At 62.9% G+C, this 17,661-nt stretch overlaps 1 protein-coding gene across 4 annotated transcripts; it reads left to right on the top strand.

The window, feature by feature from the left end:
• The first annotated feature begins 5,992 nt into the window (after positions 1-5,992).
• On the top strand, positions 5,993-13,599 carry LOC107514902 (lipocalin-1-like). Of its 4 annotated transcripts, XM_036217971.1 has the most exons (7): positions 5,993-6,379; positions 10,938-11,074; positions 11,453-11,523; positions 11,890-12,000; positions 12,560-12,661; positions 12,795-12,821; positions 13,454-13,599. In XM_036217971.1, exons 2-6 carry the CDS (start codon positions 10,995-10,997, stop codon positions 12,818-12,820), a joined length of 390 nt encoding a protein of 129 aa, XP_036073864.1. In that variant the 5' UTR covers positions 5,993-6,379; positions 10,938-10,994; the 3' UTR covers position 12,821; positions 13,454-13,599. The 4 variants fall into 4 exon arrangements, with proteins under 4 accessions (XP_036073864.1, XP_036073863.1, XP_036073862.1 ...); XM_036217969.1 differs by lacking the exon at positions 5,993-6,379 and having other exon boundaries at positions 10,993-11,523; positions 13,459-13,599; XM_036217968.1 differs by lacking the exon at positions 5,993-6,379 and having other exon boundaries at positions 10,997-11,523.
• Positions 13,600-17,661: the final 4,062 nt, after the last annotated feature.

Genomic DNA, 17,661 nt, shown 5'->3' with positions numbered 1-17,661 from the left:
AAGGGGCTGGGGGGACCCCGGCCTGGTCCGCGCCCCACCCACACACTGGTTCCCCCTGTGTGCGCAGGAGGGGAGAACTCACAGTGAGGTGTATTCAGCCTCAAGCTCCCTGGTGCCTTCCAGAGTTGTTACCACCACGGGAGTCGTTGATTCCATTGTCATTTCGGGATTATCATCGTTATCTGGGATTAAGGCCTTCAGGTACCATTTCCCTAACAGCTGTAGAACGTTCTCCCCGTCAGGGCTCGGGCTGACACCCCGACGCTCCTCACCCGCTATACAGCCTCAGCCCCTGCCCCTCCCACAGGGCCAGAGCGTCTCCCAGGCCAGCCCACCCGGCCAAGGCCACCACCTCAGCGCACGTCCACCCCCGGATGCGGGCCCGGGGTCCCTGAGGACCGGCCGGGACCAGAGTCAGCCTCGGTCCCGGGGCATCGAGCACAGACCCTCTCGTGCAATGTGGACGAGCCCTAGGGGGAAAGGGGCAGCGCCCGACCCCAGGATGAGCGGCCCCGCCTCATCCTGCACCCCACAGCCCGCCCTGTGTCTTCGGAGCCTCACATCCGAGCTCTGCTCGCTCCTTGCCGGGGGTAGCAGGGCAGCGACGAGACCGAGGCTGAGGGTCAGGATCAGGGCCTTCATCTCTAGGGGTCGGTGCTCAGGGCCGCCCGACGGTCACTCACTGGGGCTCGGAGAGGCTGTGCCGGCCCCTCGCAAGCCGCCCTTTATACCCGTTGGCCCTGGGTCCCCGGGGAACTTGGCACAGATCACGAGCCAATCTCTTCCCGCTGTAAACCGTGGCCAATTCTGCACTGGGGCAGATAAAATGTCACAATTGTTGACTGTCACTGAAGAACTCTCGTCACGCTTGGCCTCGAGCGATCATCAGGGCAGGGTGCTGTCCGCAGGAGGCGTCTGTGGGGGGGTGGGGGTCTGGGTGCATGGAGGGGAGGCCTTCTGTGAGGGAAACCACTGAGGGGCGTGCGCGGGGCCACTGGCCGGCCCCCTGCCCGTCCCCGCAGGCCGGGCTCACACCCTTGCTGCTAGAGAAAGGATTCAGGCTGGCTCAGACGGCCATGGGCTTGGGTCTCACTGACCCTCCTGTGTCCCCGGGCAGGCCTCCTACTGTGTGAACGTGCCAGTGTGACGTCACCTGCGGACACGCCTTCCCTCCTCCGCGTGCGGAGCAGTGACAGCGCAGAGAGAAAAAGGGAAAATCGAGGCGGACGGCTGGGCACATGTGCCTGTCGCACAGAGGCGCGCGCACTACCCCGACACACACACGGACACAGGCTCACGCGCACCGTCCGGAAGCAGGGACGCGCGGGCCGGTGAGCGGGCGGGAGGACGTGCACGCAGCCTCTGCAGAGGACCCGACCCAAGCCGTCTTCTGCATGGCGACTTTGCCTGCGAGTCCCGCCGTATCGCAGTGGGACAGAAGCTGGAGCGATGGGGCGGGAGGCGAGGCACGACGAAACCGCGAGACACACGACGCTGACGGCAAAGTGACAGAGGAAGGCACACGCGCATGGACTCCGTGTCCTCGCCGCAAAGGAGACAGCAAACCAAGCGATTCGCGAAACTTCCGCGTGCAGGCATAGGATCCGGAAGACGACAAGTGCGACACTCTGTAAGTGCAGTCGCATGAGGACGCCGCCGAGCGATGAACAAGGACCAGAAGTTACAAAACGAGGCCTGGCCAGGAAACCACCACGGAGAAATGAAATCGAAATACTTGTAAACGCGAAGGTGAATACTACAGTAAATACAAGACCCGACAGAGAAATTCAGAGAATGAGATACGTAATCGACAGTAGAAAAGAGAATCAGCACATTGGAAGATGGAGCTGCGGAAATCGATGAAAAAGGGAGAAATCTGAAAGAGAAGCCGAGGCATCAGACAGAGCAGGTCGAGAGTCTGCAGCCCGTTTGTAGAGATCGTCACACGGGATTGACGAATGTTTCAGAGAGCGGTGGGTCTGAAATGCGCACGCGCGCGCGTGCACACACACACACACACACACGCACGCACACCGGGAGGAGAAAGCCAGGCCCTCTGATGCAACGCCGTGGGGGCTCCAGAGGAAAGCACGGGAAACAATGGCAGAAATGGCAGAAGCAGCAACGTCGAGCTCGCAATTCTCGGGAATCGAACGGACAGGAGCTCCCTGGTCCACGAGCAGAAAAGGGAAACCGGCCCTGGAATACTCGGGAGAACCGCAGATCGAGAGGAAAACGTCGAGACGACCAGAGAAGAGGCGCGTTCCCCACACGAAGCGTGACTGCGGACGGACGGCAGCCGCCTCCACAGCGACACGGGGCCCCGGAAGGCGGCGGATGAGTTTCTGCAGCCAACGGAGGGACGACGACACCTGCCGCGCTCCAGCCTCGCGAAGTGCCGAGCGGGAAGCGGAGACGCCTCAGAGACACAGAAACCGGAGGGTTTCCCGCCGCCGGCCTTGGCCGCCGCAGCTCCGAGAGAGTGACTTTCTGCGAGGACAGGCGTGGCCCCGCAGGCCGCCTGCCATCTGTACCGGCGAGGGATTCGGCCCGTCACGCCGTGGCAGCGTCTGCCATCCTACTGTCCCCGTTGACGGGCGAGGGGAGGAAGTCAGGGTTTAGAGGGCTGTGCCAGGCAGGGACCCACGAAATCCCGTTTCTTCTGGGCTCCGTGGTGCGTTCGGGGAACTTCTCAGCATCTTTCGCGTGTTCTGTCTTTTTTCCCTCGCTCTAAGTGTTTGCTGTCACATCTACCAGGGATGTCCCTCCTGTCTGTATCAGGTTGTCTCCTGACGCCCCCGAGGGCTCACGCTTCGCCATGAGTCGGCATGTCCCTCTGTCTCCGGCCTCAGGCCTCCGAGCCCTTCGAAGCCCGGCAGAACTGCCACCTTCTCGGGCAGGGCCCCAGCGCCCAGCCCCCAGAGGCCAGCTGCACGTCCCCTGTCACGGTTGGTGCTGTGTGTCCTGAAGCGCTCTCGTCCCTCGCATGGTGCGGGTTCCGCCCCCCACCCCGGGCTCGCCGGCCCCTCCAGGGCCCGGCTCACAAAGCCTCCTTGAGCCTAGCCCAGTGAGTGGAATCACAGGTCGCTGACAGCCGACCTGCGCTCGGCGGGGCACCCGGGGTACAGCCGGACGGCCAGAAGGGCCCGTTTGAACAGGGAGCTGTCTCCAGGAAAGGTCACGCTGTTTGTGTTCCGGCTCTTCGTCTCCTTGAGCTCCTGAGAGGCCCCTGGCTTAAGCGAACACAGGACCGCTTTGTGCCGCGGCAAATGTCACGCAAACAGGATCGTGCCCGCAGGCCACTCGCACCCAGGTCCTCCCGTCATGCCTGCCAGTCCGGTGGCCGTAGACGTGGCCTCTGGGGGCCTCTGCCAACCCTCCCCTCTTGCCCTCCCCGCTTGGCCTCTGCTGGTCCTCGGCCTCTCGGAGCCACACTGTGGTCCCCAAGGTGGACAGCGCAAGGGGCCTGGCGGGGCAGCTTTGGCCAGCATGGCTCACTGGCTAGTGGGCATGGGGGTGCCTCCCCATGAATGTTGTAAGCTCCTAACCAGATTTCTTCCTGGAGTGTGTGACACATCACTCTGTAGCTGGGCTGGGCCTGAGCTGGGGCTGTAACAGTCCCCACTATCATGCGAGGAGACCACCTGCGCTCTTTCCCTGCATCCATGGGGGTCCCCACAAATAGAAGCGGGAGGGGGCAGCCAGCCAGGCAGGACTGGCCTCCAGGCCCGCGGGCCAAAGCCCTGCCCGCTCTTCCTGCCCCTGCCGAGGAGCTCCGCCACTCACATGCATACACTCACTCACACCTAAGCAGACCCACACACACTGACACACGCACAGTCACACTCACACTCACGCACTAGCACATTCATTCATACTTGCACTCCCACTCATACGGACACACATTCACAACATACACGCTTACACACACACTCATAACACACATGCACACACAATCAGACACCCACTAACACACTGGCACTCACACACACTAACATACACTCACTTTTCCTCACACTCTCACACACACACACACTCAACAGTCACACAGGCTGCTGCTCCGTGAGAGGCCAGGATGTCCCACCCTGGTGGGGCCCTGAGTCAAGGCCCCACCCTCTGTCCCAGGCGACACCAGGGAAGCCCGACAGCGCCGAGGCCACAGCCGTGCAGGCTGACGCCTGGCTGGCCGACTCAGCCGCCGCAGACAAAGCACAGCGCCTGGGGAGGACGCATGCGTGTTCGGGGCACCGGTGCTGTGGACGGTAGGGGTGGTCGGGGCACCATGGCTGAAGGCGCGAGACCGCCAGGAGTGGGGGAGGGGCTCTGCCCTGGCCACCTGGATTCTCAGCTGCAGGGCAACGGACCCCTGGACAGAGCCACAGGATGCATGTCCCGCCCGCAGCTGTGGCCTGTGATATGCAAATGGCGTCTCTTGGCTGGCGAAGTCCCCGCTGGAACGAATCGTGCACTTCCCTGCGCTGAGGGACGTCGGTGTCAGCATGTGAGCTCGCTGGCTTTAGCTGGCTTGGGCTAAGGAGGCAACAGTTTCCCTTTATCACAATTTTTGGCGTTTCGCCTGCTTTCTTTGTTCTGGCTTTGTTTTCTTTGGGGGAACATGTTACAGGTTACGCTAGGCACCTGTCCCTTTAAAGTTAACCTTGTCACGACCCTACTAAAACCCACCCTCTTGTGCTCCGCCTACGAAGGCACGATTGCCACCCATAAAAGTTTCCCTAAAATGACTTGGGTGCTGAAGAATGCACCCGCCTCACCACGCTGGCCTCGGAGACTGCCCACGGCTGCCCGCACGCTTGCCGGCCAGGGTCAGATCCTGACCTCCCGACCGTGAGCGAGGACGTCCCCGCCATTCTACGGCCCCGGGTCTGGGAACCTGTCGTGGCCGCCGCACGAGAAGCAGGAGCCGTGTAGATGTCGCCTCCTCAGTGATGACAGCGAACCCCGGTTCAAAGGCGGGGGCGGGGGGCAGCGTTACCGATGGTGCACGTCAGGGCCCCCGGCCGAGGTGGTGTCTTGAGATGGGACGACGACACGGGGCCCCGGGTCACGCATCTGACGCGTCCGCACACGAAACGTGTCATGTGTCCGATCCGAGGGGCGAGCGCTTAGAGCAGCGCGGGAGGCGCGCGGAGGCGTCTGCTCTGCGGGGCGGAGCCGCGCCGCCTGGAGGGTGAGGGGCGAGAGGCCCCCGCCCGCGCCCGGCGCCCTCCGCGTAAACACGCCGCAGGCAGGATCCCCCGGCGGCCAAGGACGGGTCACCAGGGAGCGGGGGTGCGCTGGGCGGCGGGCAGAGGGGACGGCACGGGAGCGGCGGAAATGCCCTTTACGCCCTTTCGCATTTCACGCGGGACTAGGGCCCGCGGCCTGGCCCCCGTGAGCCGCCCCCGCAGGCAGGCGCCGCTGTGTCCGCCTTTCGGAACCCGGAACCCGGAACCCGTCATCGAAGGGGCTGTGACGTCAGCGCCCGCAGAGGCGCCGCCCCCGGGAGAGCTGGGGTCGCGTCCGGCCAGCGCTTTCGCAGACACCCAAAGGCAGGACCCTCGGACACGCGCGCCTCGCGTCACCGTACCGAGGCACAGGCACCGGCCCCACCCCGCGCCCCCTGGCGCTTCCTCGCGGCCAGGCAAGGCCGGCCGGGGGCGGGGCGTGAGGCGCCCCCAGGAGAGAGGAGCCGCGTCACGTGCTCGGACCCGGATCAGCGGACGCGGCCGGCACTGTTTCCGCATCAGCTCGACGCAGAGTTACGCATGAGACGTCTGCGTCCTTTCCCTTCGTCGACGTTGTCTTGGAACCCAGGCGTGACGTCCACTCGCGGCACGCGGCGGCCACGTGGGTGTATCCGGTCGGTCCCGCGGGTGCTCGGGTGAGCGTGAGGAGGTCCGGTCTGCTCCGGCACGCGCCCGGTGGCCTGGTCCCTGCAGATTTGTGACAGGAGCTCACAGAAGACCCCCCCACAGTCGGCTGGGGCGCGGGCCTGAGCCGGGGCCTTGTTACTGCGGCCCTGTGGCCGCGTCGACCTTCTGACTGAGGCTTCGGCCCCTGCGTACAGGAGTCTGCTCCCGAGAGCTCGTGCGTGAGGTACCACAGTTGTGGGTCAGATGGTCCCCATTCTTGTGTCTGAGGAGGACAGGCTGAGAGCCCACGCGGGGACAGATGGCAGCTGTCACCGAGGGGGACCCCACCACCCTCGCTCCACAGCCGGGAGCAGACGCTCAGGTAGGCGCCCCGTCTGTAGGACAAGGGCGTCTGTAAGTCAAGGGCGCGACTTCTCAGTCTGAGCGGACTCGTCCCCTCCCCCGCAGAGAACGCGTTCTAAGCGGAAGCTGCTGCTGCTGGCCTCGCTGGCCTCGCGTTACTCCAGGTAAGTGCGGACCGAGGGGGACCCGTCGTGGTCGGCAGGCATGAGCGGAACTGCGGAGTTTTGTCCAAGGGTATTGATTTCAGAGTCACTCTCAAAAGGATCCAGACGTCACCTCTCTGAGGGGCAAAGCGCATGGACATCGTTGCTTTCATTTCTGAATGTTCAGCGATTATTTTCGGGGTACCACCTGGGCGCCAGGCTCTGTTTCATGGGCCGTGGCGTGCGCAGCGCTAAGTGCCCTGAGGGTCCTGGGCGGACCCCGGGGAAGAAAGTGAGCACGCGGGAGAGGTGGCCGACAGCTGGCCGCAGTGTCCTTGAGAGGCCGCAGTGTGTCTGTCAACAGTGCTGCGCTGACTGTGACGGGCCACGCAGGAGTTGATAACGGTGGTGGGGGGTGCGGGGGTGGGGAGGTCCCGGGGCCGGGGATGCCAGGTGCTGTCTTCACAGCTTTATGTTTTTCTGTAAAATTTCTCTAAACATCAAAAAAAAAAAAAAAAAAAGGGGGAAATAAAGGAACAGACTAATAATGCAAAATCAAAGAAAAGATTGGCCCCGCCGCGTGGCTCCGGGCCCACGGGTCACGAGCAATCGTATGCCAACGTATTGGATAAGCTAGGTGAAAAGGAGAAACTCCCCAAAGACACAAATTCCTAGAATTTCGAAAGAAGACTCAAGTAGAAAGGGGAAATTTGAATAGATCTGTGACAAGTAGAGACTGAATGAGTAATACAGCTTTTCCCATGAAAAGCTCAGGACCAGATGACTTCATTGGTAAATTCTGCCCCATGTTTAAAGAAGAATCGATACTTCTCCTTCACAAACTCTTCCCCAAATTAGAAGAGGAGAACAGCACTACCCTGATACCAAAACCAGACGGAGACCCCGCAGGAAAACTGTAGACCCACATCTGCATGAACGCAGGTGCAGAGTTTTTTGACAAAATACTAGGAAGCCAAGAACACATAAAAAGGATTATACGCCACAAAATAGCGGGGTTTATTTCAGGAAGGCAAGGTTGGCCCAACGCATGAAAATCATTCGATGGGACCCACCACATCAGACCCACACGACCATCTCGAGAGACGCAGGGCAATCGTTACAGCAAATCCGACGTCCCCTCACAATGTGTCCGTTCCCCAAACCAGGAGTGGAAGCGACGCTCCTGAACCCGACAAACTGAAAGCGCAGCATAAAAACACCAAAAACGAGTGGGTAAAATGGATCCAGTTTTAAAAGTACAACCTCGTGTGCATCAAAAGACACCGATATAGTGAAAGGACAGTGCAGAGAGGGACAGAGCACGGGTGGTCCCTCCGCATGACAGTGGGGACTGTAAGAGCCGCAGCTCAAGCCCAGCCCAGCTGCAGAGTGAGGCGCCCCGCCGCCCAGGAAGAAATCCGGTAAAGAGCTTACTGCGTTCATGGCCACGTCTACGGGCACCGGCCTGGCAGGCGTGACAGGAGGACCTGGGTGCGAGTGGCCTGCGGGCACGATCCTGTTTGCGTGACATTTGCCGCGGCACAAAGCGGTCCTGTGTTCGCTTAAGCCAGGGGCCTCTCAGGAGCTCAAGGAGACGAAGAGCCGGAACACAAACAGCGTGACCTTTCCTGGAGACAGCTCCCTGTTCAAACGGGCCCTTCTGGCCGTCCGGCTGTACCCCGGGTGCCCCGCCGAGCGCAGGTCGGCTGTCAGCGACCTGTGATTCCACTCACTGGGCTAGGCTCAAGGAGGCTTTGTGAGCCGGGCCCTGGAGGGGCCGGCGAGCCCGGGGTGGGGGGCGGAACCCGCACCATGCGAGGGACGAGAGCGCTTCAGGACACACAGCACCAACCGTGACAGGGGACGTGCAGCTGGCCTCTGGGGGCTGGGCGCTGGGGCCCTGCCCGAGAAGGTGGCAGTTCTGCCGGGCTTCGAAGGGCTCGGAGGCCTGAGGCCGGAGACAGAGGGACATGCCGACTCATGGCGAAGCGTGAGCCCTCGGGGGCGTCAGGAGACAACCTGATACAGACAGGAGGGACATCCCTGGTAGATGTGACAGCAAACACTTAGAGCGAGGGAAAAAAGACAGAACACGCGAAAGATGCTGAGAAGTTCCCCGAACGCACCACGGAGCCCAGAAGAAACGGGATTTCGTGGGTCCCTGCCTGGCACAGCCCTCTAAACCCTGACTTCCTCCCCTCGCCCGTCAACGGGGACAGTAGGATGGCAGACGCTGCCACGGCGTGACGGGCCGAATCCCTCGCCGGTACAGATGGCAGGCGGCCTGCGGGGCCACGCCTGTCCTCGCAGAAAGTCACTCTCTCGGAGCTGCGGCGGCCAAGGCCGGCGGCGGGAAACCCTCCGGTTTCTGTGTCTCTGAGGCGTCTCCGCTTCCCGCTCGGCACTTCGCGAGGCTGGAGCGCGGCAGGTGTCGTCGTCCCTCCGTTGGCTGCAGAAACTCATCCGCCGCCTTCCGGGGCCCCGTGTCGCTGTGGAGGCGGCTGCCGTCCGTCCGCAGTCACGCTTCGTGTGGGGAACGCGCCTCTTCTCTGGTCGTCTCGACGTTTTCCTCTCGATCTGCGGTTCTCCCGAGTATTCCAGGGCCGGTTTCCCTTTTCTGCTCGTGGACCAGGGAGCTCCTGTCCGTTCGATTCCCGAGAATTGCGAGCTCGACGTTGCTGCTTCTGCCATTTCTGCCATTGTTTCCCGTGCTTTCCTCTGGAGCCCCCACGGCGTTGCATCAGAGGGCCTGGCTTTCTCCTCCCGGTGTGCGTGCGTGTGTGTGTGTGTGTGTGTGCACGCGCGCGCGTGCGCATTTCAGACCCACCGCTCTCTGAAACATTCGTCAATCCCGTGTGACGATCTCTACAAACGGGCTGCAGACTCTCGACCTGCTCTGTCTGATGCCTCGGCTTCTCTTTCAGATTTCTCCCTTTTTCATCGATTTCCGCAGCTCCATCTTCCAATGTGCTGATTCTCTTTTCTACTGTCGATTACGTATCTCATCTCTGAATTTCTCTGTCGGGTCTTGTATTTACTGTAGTATTCACCTTCGCGTTTACAAGTATTTCGATTTCATTTCTCCGTGGTGGTTTCCTGGCCAGGCCTCGTTTTGTAACTTCTGGTCCTTGTTCATCGCTCGGCGGCGTCCTCATGCGACTGCACTTACAGAGTGTCGCACTTGTCGTCTTCCGGATCCTATGCCTGCACGCGGAAGTTTCGCGAATCGCTTGGTTTGCTGTCTCCTTTGCGGCGAGGACACGGAGTCCATGCGCGTGTGCCTTCCTCTGTCACTTTGCCGTCAGCGTCGTGTGTCTCGCGGTTTCGTCGTGCCTCGCCTCCCGCCCCATCGCTCCAGCTTCTGTCCCACTGCGATACGGCGGGACTCGCAGGCAAAGTCGCCATGCAGAAGACGGCTTGGGTCGGGTCCTCTGCAGAGGCTGCGTGCACGTCCTCCCGCCCGCTCACCGGCCGCGCGTCCCTGCTTCCGGACGGTGCGCGTGAGCCTGTGTCCGTGTGTGTGTCGGGGTAGTGCGCGCGCCTCTGTGCGACAGGCACATGTGCCCAGCCGTCCGCCTCGATTTTCCCTTTTTCTCTCTGCGCTGTCACTGCTCCGCACGCGGAGGAGGGAAGGCGTGTCCGCAGGTGACGTCACACTGGCACGTTCACACAGTAGGAGGCCTGCCCGGGGACACAGGAGGGTCAGTGAGACCCAAGCCCATGGCCGTCTGAGCCAGCCTGAATCCTTTCTCTGGCAGCAAGGGTGTGAGCCCGGCCTGCGGGGACGGGCAGGGGGCCGGCCAGTGGCCCCGCGCACGCCCCTCAGTGGTTTCCCTCACAGAAGGCCTCCCCTCCATGCACCCAGACCCCCACCCCCCCACAGACGCCTCCTGCGGACAGCACCCTGCCCTGATGATCGCTCGAGGCCAAGCGTGACGAGAGTTCTTCAGTGACAGTCAACAATTGTGACATTTTATCTGCCCCAGTGCAGAATTGGCCACGGTTTACAGCGGGAAGAGATTGGCTCGTGATCTGTGCCAAGTTCCCCGGGGACCCAGGGCCAACGGGTATAAAGGGCGGCTTGCGAGGGGCCGGCACAGCCTCTCCGAGCCCCAGTGAGTGACCGTCGGGCGGCCCTGAGCACCGACCCCTAGAGATGAAGGCCCTGATCCTGACCCTCGGCCTCGGTCTCGTCGCTGCCCTGCTACCCCTGGCATGGAGCGAGCAGAGCTCGGATGTGAGGCTCCGAAGACACTGGGCGGGCTGTGGGGTGCAGGATGAGGCGGGGCCGCTCATCCTGGGGTCGGGCGCTGCCCCTTTCCCCCTAGGGCTCGTCCACACTGCACGAGAGGGTCTGTGCTCGATGCCCCGGGACCGAGGCTGACTCTGGTCCCGGCCGGTCCTCAGGGACCCCGGGCCCGCATCCGGGGGTGGACGTGCGCTGAGGTGGTGGCATTGGCCGGGTGGGCTGGCCTGGGAGACGCTCTGGCCCTGTGGGAGGGGCAGGGGCTGAGGCTGCATAACGGGTGAGGAGCGTCGGGGTGTCAGCCCGAGCCCTGACGGGGAGAACGTTCTACAGCTGTTAGGGAAATGGTACCTGAAGGCCTTAATCCCAGATAACGATGATAATCCCGAAATGACAATGGAATCAACGACTCCCGTGGTGGTAACACCCCTGGACGGCACCAGGGAGCTTGAGGCTGAATACACCTCACTGTGAGTTCTCCCCTCCTGCGCACACAGGGGGAGCCAGTGTGTGGGTGGGGCGCGGACCAGGCCGGGGTCCCCCCAGCCCCTTTCAACACTCTGCACTGGGCAGCTTTGAGGGTCTTTCCGTGGAGGGGACCTCACTGGGGTGCTCCCGATGGGAGCTGGTGGTTGGCTGGTTGTGGGCGCTACATGCCCCTATCCCCAGGGAGCGGCCAAGGTGACACCAAGGGCCTGGCTGAGCCTGGCATTGGCATGGGAGGAGCGTGTTGCCCAGGAGCCCCCAACACCCCGGCCCCCTAACCGGGGCACCGCCCTGTGGCTGCTCCCAGCTGGGGGCCGGTGCCAGCGCCTGGCTGTGTCTGCCACGGGGCTTCTGTGTTCCAGAACGCTGGGTCACTGCCATCAGTTTAAATCAACCTTGAAGAAAATGCAAGGGCCCACCGAATTCCTGGCAGGTGAGTCCTGGAGCCCCGGCCAGCAGCACCCACACACGTGCAGGAGGGGCCGGCCTTTGCGCCCCGTCCTTTCCGACCCGATTATGCTCCATCCCTCAGAGCACCTGACTCCAAGCACCAGGTGTGCCAGACCTGTCCCCAGCACCCCACGCCCGGCGGCGGGGTATGACTGCCCTTCCTGTCCGGAGCTCTCTCGCGTGTTGGAGATGAGGACCCCATGGGGCCTAGGGTTTGGGCTTGGGGCAGCTCCAGGCAGCTGGGAGCATGTAGGAATCATGGGGCTGCTGGCTGTCGCTGGATGAGCTCCAATCTTCCTGGGAAACCGTGCGGCCTCTTTGAGGTCTACCACTGTCCTTCCTTCCACAGAGAGTGAAAGCATGGTGCTGCTCTTCAAGCCACTGCCTGTGAAGGACCACTATGTCGTTTACTGCGATAAGTTTTCGCAGGGACGGGTGATCCGCACGGCCAAGCTCTTAGGTAAGGGTCCCTGGCAGCGTGAACACAGAGAAAGAGGACGGCTGTGGGCTCGGGGCTTCACACGTCCTGTCCCCGGACGGGCCACGCATTCGAGGGCAGCTTTTCGTAGTTTGGCACACAGCACGTTCCCCTGAGGTCTCCGGTGTGTGCACAGGGCGCGGCCCCAGCTCCGGGGCTTGATTCTGGGGGTGCCGGCTACAGGGGTAACACAATGTCTGTGCCAGCCCCGCCTGAGGACTAGAGGCCCCGAGGGTGTCTCCCGAGTCCCCCTAGGCCAGGAGCTGCGACTGTCAGTCCAGTAGGGACAGCCCGCGACCCAGGGCCGCCCTCGGCAGGCGTGTTCCCGACGTGCCTTCCCGCTCCTCGCTGGATCACGGGTGCCACCAGGCGTCACGCGCCAGCTTCCCGTCCTCGGGCAGGGCGCCCTTGCTGGCGGCCGCCCTCCGCAGTCCCCGGTGCAGCCCCACAGGGTCCCCGCCCCGACTGCCCCAGGCTGGGACAGAGTCCCGGCCACCTCCCGGCCCCTCCTCACCCTCGTGCCTCCTGGTGTCGCCAACAGGAAGGGACATGAGCAGGATCCAGGAGTCCTTGGAGGCCTTGAAGAAGGACGCTAGCGCCAACGGATACGACCCGGACAGGGTCATCATCCCCAGGCAGACCGGTAGGGGCCGGGCCGGTGGCCGCGGCGGGGCCGCCGTCAGCGCGGCTGCGTCCCATCCTGACTGGGTTCTTTCTGGGGTCGTGTGAAGCGCGGGCCTGAGGCCTCTGAACCGTGCGTTTCCTTTTCCCTGCAGACACCTGCCCTGCGGACGAGCAGTAGGGTGAGTGAGCCGTCGTGAGGACAGCTGAGTCCCGCAGTCGGTGGGGCCGCAAGAGGCCGTGTGACCCGCCCCGCCCCTGCTCAAGTGGGCCAGGAGGCCCCCCTGGCCGGCTGGCAGCGTCTCGGGGTGCCAGTCTCTGGGCAGTTAGAAAACCCTCTTGAGAGAGCCCCCCACGGGTGGGGTGCAGGCGGGACACCGTCGGCCCCCGCTGCCCCGGCGCTGGCCACTGAGGCTCAGACCCTGCTCACGGCCCACTCGCCTTAGTGACTGTTCACCCGGCGAGTGGCCTACGATTCACAAACACGGCAGAGACACTTAGGGTGTCACTGCCGCACGTCCTTCTGGAGACTGTGGTTTCTGTGACCCGCCCGAGGTCCCCTGCCCGGGTTCCGGCAGAGCCAGAACCCCGCCAGCGCCACCGTGCCCTCTGACTGACGCATTCCGGCCCTGGTGACCTGAAGTCACCCTTTGCCTTCGCATGCGGGCGTGGTACCTTGCGGGCAGCCAGCCGGAGGGTCCCCCTCCTGTCTGCTCAGACCTCACGGCCAGAGCACCCAAGAGCGCGCAGCGACCCCCCTCCCCAGGCCCCCCGGGCTGCGGCCCCTGACCCATGCCACTTCCCTCCTTTCTAGGGCAGGAGGCGCCTCGCTCCACAGCAGCCCCAGGAGGCCCCAGTGGGAGCCGGGGCCTGTGAAACACGGGGGCACCCTGATCCAGGGCCTGCTTCCCCCCACGCTGGTCCCCTCCCCCCACCCGAAACCCCCTCTCCTGGTTTCACAATAAAGAGCTTCAGCAGTGCCTGGCAACTCTGCCTGTCTATGGGGCTGCTCGGGTGGCTGGGAATGGGGCGGGGAGGGGCAGGACGCCCGGAGTGGGCCTTGGGCCGGGACGGGTGCCGCCGCCCGACATGCGCGAGGGTCCAGGCGTGCGTCGGGCGCTGGGCTCTGCACACGCCCTGGGGGGCTTCTGCAGGTTCTGGGTGTGTTGCGGATGGGGACGGGGGTTTGGGGACGACAGGGTCGGCGCCAGCCCTGCGGTGAGGACCCGTGTGCAGGCGCGCCTCCTGGCCCTCTGCTTCCCCACTGGCTGGAGGCCGTGGCAGGAGTGAGCAGGAGGCCAGGCTCCCTGGGCCCGCAGGACGGGGGCAGCAGGGCACGGGGAACAGCAGGCTCGGGCCCGGCGGGGATCCGGGGGGGAGGGTGGGACCGAGGATGCTCCCCGAGTCTTAGCCCCTCACCAGGGCTCCTCCGCTTCCAGTCAGAAGCGTGCCAGGGGACCTCGAGTGCCGGGGGTGTACCTGAGGCACACCGGGCAGTCCCAGCTGCAGGGAGCGCCGTCTTCCTCCTGGACAGTAAGCGCTGACCCCCTCCCAGCGTTTCCCCAGCACCCTGACTGGCCAGGGGCGGCCCGAGCCACTCCTCCAGGCCTGGCACCCCCACTCTCAATAACCACACAGGCCAGCTCTTACACACGCGGCCAGCCTCTGCCCGACGCCCGCGACGGCCAGGCGTGTGCCGGGCACCTCGGCCGCCAGCGCTCACGCGGCCCCTGTGACACGGTGACATGGGCGCAAACTCGTCTCCATTCTGCAGTGTAGACGCTGAGGCTCAGAGGGGTTCAGAGACAGAGCCAAGGTCGCACCACCGGGAGGAGGCGGGGGGACTGCCTCACCCGGTAACCATTCCCCTGTGTGTCGGTTAGTCAATCAGCAAACGCACAGGCCATTCCGGGAGCTGTGGAAACATTCAGAATAAGACAGACTCGCCCGGCGGCCCCTGTGCAGGTCACACGGGGCAGTAGTTCTGTCGCCAGTTTGGTGGAGACAAGAGCTGTGGGGTGGGGGCGGGGTGGGGGCCACAGCTCTGTTCCGGCCCCGGAGAGGCGACGAGGCGCAGGCAGGAGAGGCCGCCTGGACGCGGGACCCTGTGGGCCTGTGGCAGGAGCAGAGGGAGAGGCAGGGAGGGTCTGCGGGTCGTCCAGAGGGCTCAGGGGCCGTCACAGGACGTGGCCTGCCGTCGGGGTGCTGGATAGCAGACGGCAAGGGCTCCCCAGGGAGGGACAGTGTCGGGTGGTTTCGAGGCGAATGGACGAAGGCCTTCGAGTCCCCACCTTTCTCTTCCCTCCGCAGCCCAGTGTCCCCCGCCCGAAGCCCACGTCAGGGCCAGCCCCTGAGCCTCCCTGCCAGGACCCCTGCCACCACGCCGCCCTCGCCTCCCTGCCGGTGCCCCACGACCCCATGTCCAGTGCCCTCCCCTGCCCTGTGGTCCCTCGCAGTGGGTCACCAGGTCCCGCCGACCAACGACTAAGGAGCCCACGGCCTCTCCCCGCCTGGCCCGTGGGCCGCAGGACACGCCGGGCCGGGAGGGCGGGACGGGCGCCCTGCCGCTCCCCGCCGCAGTGTGCACAGAGCGGCACCTCGGAGACGCAGCCACGCGCGGCGTCCTTCAAGACGGTGACCCTGCAGGAGGCTGGACTGGGACTCCTCTCACCTGCCTCCCTGGTCCCTGCTCAGGTCAGGGGGGCGCTGAGTGACCGCGGAGCCAGCACGCGGTCCCCAGGAGAGCCAGGTAGACACAGGCCCGCGTACCTGCCTGACAGGTGAGCTCAGATAGGCCTCCGCCCTCTCTTGAGAGCCAAGGGCCCGACCAGGGCGGTGGCTGCACAGAAGGCGCCCACCTCTGTCCGGGCGACCCCGGACCTACCCACCGGTCGGGCAGGGTCATGGAAACTGGGTCGAGGCCTCATTCCTTCTGACTGGAATAGCCGGGGAGACGAGTTAGACCAGCACCTGCACGCGAACGCCCTCGGCAGGGCCAGGCCTCCCGGCAGGCCACACCTCAGCCAGGCGGCCCCCAGCACTGCCAACCTGAGCTCGGCACGACGGCAGCGAACCGGTCGGCCGCCTGTGTGGCCTCACCTGCGGCTCACACGAGAGCTGCTGCTGAACGGACGGACGCCCAGAGCGCGGCGGCTCCCTTGAGCCAGCGAAGCCAAGAGGAAGAGTACGAAGCACACGCTACGGTCGCCAAGCACGTGCCCCCACGCTCGGCACGAAGCCCGCGGACTTCGCTGGAGAAACTTTTAATTCTGACTCGGGGACATGGGAAAGATGACTTAAATGAGGAGACGCGCGGAGTTTCCGCGTAGACCTCAACGTCGCAGATATTTCGTAACCCTCAAGTCAACCTGGCCGTTCAATCGGCATTCCAAGAGGGTATTTCCCCCAAACGCCAAGCCTGAATCCAAAGTCCCCGTGAAGGAATAAAACCTTCGGGACGTTTTAGAGAGGGGTCAGGCTAAGTGACGCACCATCCCAGACGACTGACAGTAAACCATGAGGACTAAAACCGTGAGGCGTCAGCTCGGGGTCGGAGAGAGAGATCCGCGAACCCGGACGTAAAGTCAGGACGTGAGCCGAGTCGATATAACGACGGTGTCTCAGACGAACGGCCCGTCCGAAACAGCACCGCGTACTCGACAAGTGCTGAAGGGAACCGCCACGCGGTCCTCCCTCTACGCATGTCTGTGTCCTCACGTCCTCTCTCATAAGGCCACCGGTCCGATAGGGAGAGGGCCCACCCTGAAGGCCTCGGTTGCCGTAATCACCCCTGTAAAGACCCTCGTCCAAACGCCGTCGCCTGAGGAGGTCCTAGGGAAAGGAGCCGGTACGGACAAATGTAGGGGGACATGCTCAGGCCGTACACTTAGCACCCTGTTCCACGCCACGGACGAGGGGTACGGAGGGCGCCAGGCTGTGACTTCGGATGCTCCGGCCCTGAGGACGCTGTAAGCGTACACTCGATCAGGGTCTAGTACGTGGAATATGTAAAGAGCTCCTACAATTAAACGACAAAAAGACAAACAGCCCTTCAAAATGGGCAAAAGATGGCCAGCAAACACTTCATCAGTTATTCAAATCTAAATCCCAGAGAGCTCCCGAGTCACACCTATGACGTGTGAGGATCGTAGGATTATTAGGATGAGAACATCAGGCCACAGAAGAGGTTGACGAGAGGGTGGAGAAATTTTAACTCTTACCAACTGCTGGTCGGAATGTAAGATATAGAAAACAGTTTGGCAGTTTCCGGGAAAAGTGAACCACGGAATTACAACATGGCCCCGAAACGGCACTGCTAGTTATATACAGCCAAGAGCGTTAAAAACAGACGTTCTAAGAAAAACTCCGATGCCGATGTTCGTAGTGATGTCATAATAGCCGAAAAAGGTACACAACTGGCACGTCCATCAACCGATGAATGGATTAAAAAAAACCCATGCTGGGGAATGTTATTCAGTCATAAAAGGAAGGAAGCCTGAGTCACGCCGCAGCATGGTAACCCTCAAAACTGTTAGGAGAACCCCGACAGACAAGATAACGGCAGTGCGGTCCCGTTTATAGGACATTTCCGGATCAGGCCAATCTATCGGGACAGAAATTCAATCAGTGGTCGTCAGGGCGCTGCAGGGATCAGGGAGCGGGGAGTGACTGCTGATGGGCAACTTGGGAGCAACTTATTTACTTATTTACTTCTTTTAGAGGAAAGAGCCGGTGGAGCACGTGGAGCTTATCGTCACCAGAGCGTGAGCTCTTTCTCGGGAGCAACTTGATTAGTGTCTGGTTTCTGCACGTGCGCCTTGAGCACGTAGAACCGGGATTCGCGTCCGCGCGAGTGCCAGTTCCGTGTCCTGCACAGGGATGCTCTTTATTTCCCTTTCCTGCCTCATTGCGGGGGCCAGAACTTCGTCCCTTGCTGATCAGGGGTGCGGAGAGGGGGCGTCCTTGCCTTGTGCCGTCTTAGGGAGAAGACTTCAGTCTTCACCGCTGTAGGAGTTTCAGAGA

Source organism: Rousettus aegyptiacus, unplaced genomic scaffold (assembly GCF_014176215.1).
Source record: "Rousettus aegyptiacus isolate mRouAeg1 unplaced genomic scaffold, mRouAeg1.p scaffold_m13_p_3, whole genome shotgun sequence".
Lineage (NCBI taxonomy): Eukaryota > Metazoa > Chordata > Mammalia > Chiroptera > Pteropodidae > Rousettus > Rousettus aegyptiacus.
Note: the sequence above shows the minus strand (reverse complement) of the source record. Positions and strands in the feature narration are given on the sequence as shown.